The following is a 6,494-nucleotide window of genomic DNA, read 5'->3' as shown; positions in this document are numbered from 1 at the left end:
GTTCCCGGACGGTGCCGATGCTTTAGACGTATCGAGGCACTCTGAGCTTCCGTATTTGAGAGCCTGCATGTACGTTTGTCTGTGGAGATCTTGTACCTGTTCTCTGACGTAGTTGACAGCAACGAGGCGTTGAGGCTGTTCCCGCCATTACCCACGAATGGTCCGCGCGAAGTACCAAGAGGTTCGAATGGGAAACTCGTCTTTGGGCAGTAAGTGATTCACATTCCGATAGTTCTCTAATACTCAACGGGTGATTACACAAGTCTCCTACCTGAAGGCACGCAGGTGTACATCCCGCCTTATTCCATCCATCGCAATCCTCAGTATTTTTCGCCTTCACCCGACAAGTTTGTTCCTGAAAGATGGATGACGAGTTCGGGCTTCGCAGAGAATCACAACCTGGACGCGTTTATTCCGTTTTCATATGGACCTGCGAGCTGTATTGGGAAGAAGCTTGCTATGGAGGAGATGATGATGTTGACGAGTCTTTTGGTGCAGAAGTTTGATATGCGTTTCGAAGAAGGATTTGATAGCGGGGCTTGGCCGCTTGGTATACTTGACCATTTCGTAACGACACGGTCGAGACTTCCTGTTGTGATGACCCCGAGAGCTCAGTAGGCTGACGAAGTACTTGTGTTTCGACTTCGGCGCCTCTCTCGATGCCCCTATTTTGCATTGAGTTACTGTAGATGTCCATATATTATTTATATTTTGGTCGGTAAATTCATAGAGTGTAATAAAACATGTATGTTGGGTTGAGTTGTTTAATGTCTGCCTGGAAGGAAGTCTCGACGGCACAAAGTGGAACTTGAATGGCCGAGTTAGGAACGGCGTTGCCACGGCTCGCTCGGCTTCGGCTTCTGGATGACTCCAAAGCCAAACATTCCCCTGTCTTGTTTAGGAAATGACTAGGGTGTTTCCATCGACATGGTGCGTCTGTCTCCTTCAAAACGCTTTTTTTTGGCCTCAAATTCTTGCTTTTAGGCCGTTTGTACTTATTTTCTGAAAGGAACATGCCGTTTTGGTGATACTTGCAGGAACGAGCATCCCAAAAATGTGACTGGCGGATTCGGAAGTGCGTCATTTCTGCAGTGTGGCATACCCCCCTCCCGTATCAACGTTCTCCGTAGATTCGTCATGGAATAGCAGCAAAGTGGGTACATCAGATTCTCCCAGCCTACCTTTCACGTGAGCTCTCGACCTTACGGAATCAAACCCTGCCTCACGAACTACAGCCAGGAATCCATATCGAAAGATCTGACGGTCCATTCTGATAAACCTTTATGGCCGTTATCATCCTTTGGACCCGCTAAACATGAGCCTCTCCTCCTTACTGGATTAGATGAATCGCCTGAAGAACTGCGGGTCAAAGCGTTCATGGCACTCAGTTCTGGGAATGTCAATGAATACGTATGAAATCGCTCCTTTTTTACTTTCAAAATGTAGTATTCAACGCCAAACAGATGCAGTATGAATCACAGAAGATTGCTGCAGCTGACCAGATATACGCGGTAGGTTCTTCCCTCCATAATATCATTCTGCCTGCTAACAGCGCTACAGAATGTCCGATCTAATCCGCTAGAAGCTTTCAAGGCTGCCATGACAAACAGCCAAAAAGACGGCACGCTTGCAAAGATTGCTGGTGGTTCTGCATCTCCATCAACAAGTTCCGCGTTTGGTCCATCGACGACCTCCACATTTGGCCGGTCTGCGTTTGGCCAATCCGCTTTTGGACAGACATCATTTGGTCAAAAACCAGCCACCACATCGGCGTTTGGACAACCTGCCGCCCGGACGTCAGCTTTTGGACAACCGGCGGCCCAGACATCTGCTTTCGGGCAGCCGTCTGCATTTGGACAACTAACATCTCAGACGTCTGCGTTCGGACAACCAGCGACCCAGACTTCTGCTTTCGGGCAGCCGTCTTCATTTGGACAACTAACATCTCGGACGTCTGCGTTCGGACAACCAGCGACCCAGACATCTGCCTTTGGTCAGCCAGCGTCTAAGCCTCAGACTTCAGCGTTTGCACGACCATCGCAAACCTCTGCATTCGGGCAAACCACTCAACCGACATCTGCCTTCGGTCAGACATCAGTGATCAAACCGGGGACTGGCGCCTTTAGCTCGTACGCTGGAGGAGGTGCTAGTGCCTTTGGTGGAGGCTCCAGTACTGGAGGAGGAGGAGGATTCTCGGCTTTCGCATCACAGCCATCCAGTATATCTGCAGCTGCACCTGCTCCTTCAACTAGCGCGTTTGGCACCCCAGCCCCTCCTACCAGCGCATTCGGGAATCCAGCCCCTACGACATCCGCCTTCGGTAATAATGTCCAGCCATCTACATTTGGCACACCCTTTGGCGGTCAGCAATCTGCATTCGGGCAAACACCAACAGCAGCGCCTGTATCATCAGCCCTTTCCAGTTCCAACCCATCACCGTTCGGCGCCAACAACTCGAATACAAGCGGAGGGGCATTCCCTCCGCCATCCTCCACTTCTGTGTTTGGGGGCCCTCCTCCTCAGCCTCAACAATCCGCTTTCAGTTCCCCTGCTACCGCCTTCCCTCCAGCAATGTCCTCCCACCCCTCCGTATCCATGTCCTCCGCCCCAGATTTCAGCGCAAAGTCTTCTTCCTCGTTGTACAAACCCGGAAAATCACCCTATGATCAGCTCTTGCCGCAGAATTACATGGAGATGGTGTCCGAGGAGGCGAAGGAGGCGTTCAAGGCGGCCAAGTTCCAGTGGGGCAAGATCCCGGATTGGATACCGCCCGTGGAGCTACGGTGATGTGGGTTTTGACATATGTGATGATGATTTTTTTTTCGATGAACTGCATTTGTAGTCGTAATCTGTCAGCTTTTCAATTGCTATGGTCATGAGTTTATGGGATCACCGATCGCATCAAGCGAGTTTTGTGTAAGGATTGCACCTATCGACCGGTAAGCGCTTGATGTCTTCGTCTTAGCTTAATGTTCCCCTCTGCGCCATCTGCATTTCATCTATACGAACTCCAATGTGCGCCCGTAACGCTTGTTCAGGACTTCTATTCTAACTCTGTTCGTTTTATAACAAGTCTACACTCATCCAGATTCGGCACCAGAGCTCTTGGGTCTGTACATCAATTCCGAGTACATATCACTGAAGAAGCGCTGGGGATGATAGTTTCCTTCAATCGAAACGGCAGTTCAATCAAGATATCTTCTTTTCTGTTTTCCGCTGGCTAATCAAATGCAGTTTTATGGCATTCCTTCAGATAACATTGCCTTGTCTAAGGTATATTTGTTTGATCATCTCTCCAAGACACTGCCTTAGATGATACCCCAGCGCTTGTATCTGGGACTTCGTTCAACAAAACGAGGGGCTTAGTTCTGTTCTTGACGGCCTGATATGTTTCACATATGTATATAACTAGATGATTGTACGAGGATTCGTGTATCTATCCCTGTCCATACCGCTAGGCATAATGTCTATCCCTGCCGTTGGCCAAGTATTATTCACCAAATACGCACCTCGTATGCTATTAATGCTTGCTGCTCTCACGTATCGGGATCTAACGACATCATAGCTGCCGCAGCTATTCTTATTTTATGGGACCATTGCCTGACGCTTGATGAAGAAGTAGCGACCATGTGGGGGTCTCTGAATAGACAGATTCTGACAAAAGTCATTTATATGATGAACCGTTACGTCACGGAGGTTGTAATGCTATATACGGCATATGGTTCGTGAGCGTAGTTCATGGCCCCACCCTCTCACTAATTCGTCTTAAATTCAGTATTCACTGGATTAAGAGGGCCAACGGCTAATATGGTCAGTCCTTGGCGCTTCCGTGACAAACTGGCGTTGATGTCAGACCTAGGAGTGAGCTTTACGTGCACCCGCTCGAAGAGACTGTTAAATAATGTCTCCACAGTTGCCCCAAAATGATCTGGTTATTCTCCATGTCTGGAATTTTCCTGGCTAACATTTCACAATGTTGGTCGCACGCTTTCATCTTAGACATGTCTATTACTGACCAGTAGATGCAGTTTTCATAATGATGCGCATCTATCGACTGTGGAATCACAAACAGACTGCACGCAGGGTGCTGCTCGTCGTGTTCGCTGCCTGCACAACAGGCACATTTATTTTAAATGCCATAACGGTTTTGACCTTTTTGGAGACACAAAGTAATCGCCATTCCTTTCCTGATGATTGATTGCTAATACTTTCCCCTAGTCAAGCTACCGCCCAAAGTGTTGGTTTGCATGGTCGCCGAGGTACCGAAGACATTACCTTCCACGATGGGTATCTTAGTGAGCTCGTTATTTCCAGGAAACGTTCGTCTGTTGATCGAAGCATTCACAGCTGTTATTGGATCTCTTTGTGATTTTGGTCTTCGTCTACAATGCTCTGGAAAACCCGCGTCGGTGTGAAAGCGAAGTCTTTGATTCACTGCGGCGCGATGGCGTAAGAATCTATTTGGTGAGCCTACTGCCTCTTCCCTTTGACGTCTGTACATCATTTAAGTTCCATTTTAGCTTGGCTCCTGTACGTTATTACGACCCTTGTTCCAGGGATTGAGTTCTCATCGTTATCTCTAGTCTTCTGGATGCTGCTTTTGATAACCTCTCTTACTGCAGGGGTAGGTGCCAAATTGAAGTATCCCATCGCTCCGTCTGCTAATTTCTGTTAGATTACAGTATATTTCCCCATTTTGACGTATGTGTTGCCGTCTCCGCATGAGAGTAAAGATTCCGACTTTTCCCTTAGTCTCGTATGTTCTCTGAAGGCCAATCTTACCTCTCGGATACACCTTCGCGTAGAAAGTCTGAGACCGTCCAATACTGCGCATCCCGTCAGGGTATATACAGGATATGACGGCCAACATCTGGGATGTCTCTGTTGCTCTTCTCAGGGCACTTAATGGCAAGTGCAGCGATAATAGAGGAAATTCGCCCTATAATCAGCTGTTAGCGCACAATTACCTGGAGATAAGGAGGTAAGTTCCAGGAGGCCAGGATCCCATCGGACTGGATATTGCCGCTAGAGTGATGTGGGTTTTACATATGTGATAATGATTTTTGTAGTAGTAATCTATCAGCTTTCAATTGCTATGACGCGTTATGGGACTGGTCACATACAACACGTTTGGATACGGAAGGCGCCTAAATATGAACTAAGCGCCCATCATCTTGGTATTGGCTTGATGTCTCGTTTTGTGCCATTTAGGGGGGATCTAAACTGCAGCCTTAACATGTGCTGCTTTATTACTATACCCCGGATCGAAACCAGTCATATGTCTCATGTTCATCAGATGATAACACCAGGCATTTGGATCAGTTCAGTCTGCATGGTGACAGATTATCCGGCTGTTTAGCACCCCGTCCTAGGGCTTCGCGGCGTCACCGTTTAATGAGGTTGTACGGGTATCATAACCATGCCGTCGAGAGCTTGAGAAGTACCGTTTTGACGATGGCCCGTGTGTGCGGTATGCAGGTGGGCCTGCGTCTTCTGCGTCTTCATGGCGAGACTCTCTTGTTCAAAGAGAACGGTAGTGCCAAATTGTATCAGTAAATAAGCTATGTTTGTTTTTAATGACAAAGGATATTCGTAAGTAATCCCAGTCAGGCACAGTGAAGGTAGAACAACCGTATTGAAAGGTACTGTACCTAATGACAAAGGATATTTGTGAATAATCTGTAACCTGGTAAGGAATGTAACTAATTATATAGTGAGCACAGTAAGGATATACATACCTCAGTTGGGCACAGCGAAGGTAGAATGACTGAGGTATGTAGGTAACTATGGTGCCTATATAGTGATTGTAAGGACAGGAGTAATGATAAATAAGGTAAGTAAGAACAGTGATCGAAAGAAAGGTCTGCATACGGATATATCCCAACAGTTTTGATGGTACTAAGCGCATACGGTCCGTATAACATTGATGAATTGGAGCTTGCGGCCGTATACTGCAGCGTGAAGCCCTAGGGGCTTGTTCATGCGAGTACTAGTGGTGCATGAAACTCAGACTTAGCCAGGTCGCCGACTGGGTCTCACCTGCCCCATTGCTGTAAAACAATGTTCCACTCCTTTTCAAGTTCTCACCCCCATGAGTAGACTTCTGTCTGCAAGCATTCTCAGTGTGGTAGGCCTCGTCGAGCTCACAGTTTCGCAATCCACAGAAATTAACGAAGTGTAAACAGATGAACCACTTGTATTTCCACAGGTCCGAACCGACGAGGCCAGTACCGACATTGCTGTGCCTTGCGCTCGAGCCTTTGCTACTGTTCTACTTTAATGGAAAACCCTGGTCTGTTAACAACCTACTTATCATCTACAGTGTCTTCTTTGTCTCGCTGGGTCTGTCCATCTGCGCGTACCGGCTGTCTCCTTTCCATCCTCTGGCTAGGATTCCCGGCCCAATTCTCTACAAGGTCACGAAGCTGTACGGCGCATGGATATGCTGGAAAGGCTATCAACACCTTGATTGGAAGGACCTTCATGACGAGTAC

At 47.8% G+C, this 6,494-nt stretch overlaps 2 protein-coding genes and 1 pseudogene across 3 annotated transcripts; all 3 read left to right on the top strand.

Moving 5' to 3' along the window:
• Window positions 1-768, top strand: BT62DRAFT_791722 (annotated as a pseudogene; the record flags this gene model as incomplete). Its single annotated transcript has 3 exons — window positions 1-69; window positions 120-209; window positions 264-768. Coding segments are annotated over 3 exons (514 nt in total), but the record flags the coding sequence as incomplete, so codon positions are not given.
• A 120-nt stretch (window positions 769-888) lies between these two features.
• On the top strand, window positions 889-2,134 carry BT62DRAFT_791664 (uncharacterized protein). The gene is made up of 7 exons (XM_043182303.1): window positions 889-930; window positions 985-1,075; window positions 1,131-1,188; window positions 1,236-1,410; window positions 1,464-1,511; window positions 1,561-1,815; window positions 1,895-2,134. The coding sequence occupies exons 1-7, from the start codon at window positions 928-930 to the stop codon at window positions 1,940-1,942; spliced, it is 678 nt and encodes a 225-aa protein (XP_043041270.1). The 5' UTR covers window positions 889-927; the 3' UTR covers window positions 1,943-2,134.
• Window positions 2,135-3,755: 1,621 nt separating this feature from the next.
• BT62DRAFT_1075115 (uncharacterized protein) lies at window positions 3,756-5,072 on the top strand. Its single transcript, XM_043179087.1, has 9 exons — window positions 3,756-3,812; window positions 3,914-3,975; window positions 4,029-4,169; window positions 4,219-4,295; window positions 4,348-4,464; window positions 4,521-4,530; window positions 4,584-4,624; window positions 4,676-4,701; window positions 4,753-5,072. Exons 1-9 carry the CDS (start codon window positions 3,808-3,810, stop codon window positions 4,904-4,906), a joined length of 633 nt encoding a protein of 210 aa, XP_043041269.1. The 5' UTR covers window positions 3,756-3,807; the 3' UTR covers window positions 4,907-5,072.
• Window positions 5,073-6,494: the final 1,422 nt, after the last annotated feature.

This window comes from Guyanagaster necrorhizus (assembly GCF_019112545.1).
Source record: "Guyanagaster necrorhizus MCA 3950 unplaced genomic scaffold BT62scaffold_9, whole genome shotgun sequence".
NCBI classification, from domain to species: Eukaryota; Fungi; Basidiomycota; class Agaricomycetes; order Agaricales; family Physalacriaceae; genus Guyanagaster; species Guyanagaster necrorhizus.
Note: the sequence above shows the minus strand (reverse complement) of the source record. Positions and strands in the feature narration are given on the sequence as shown.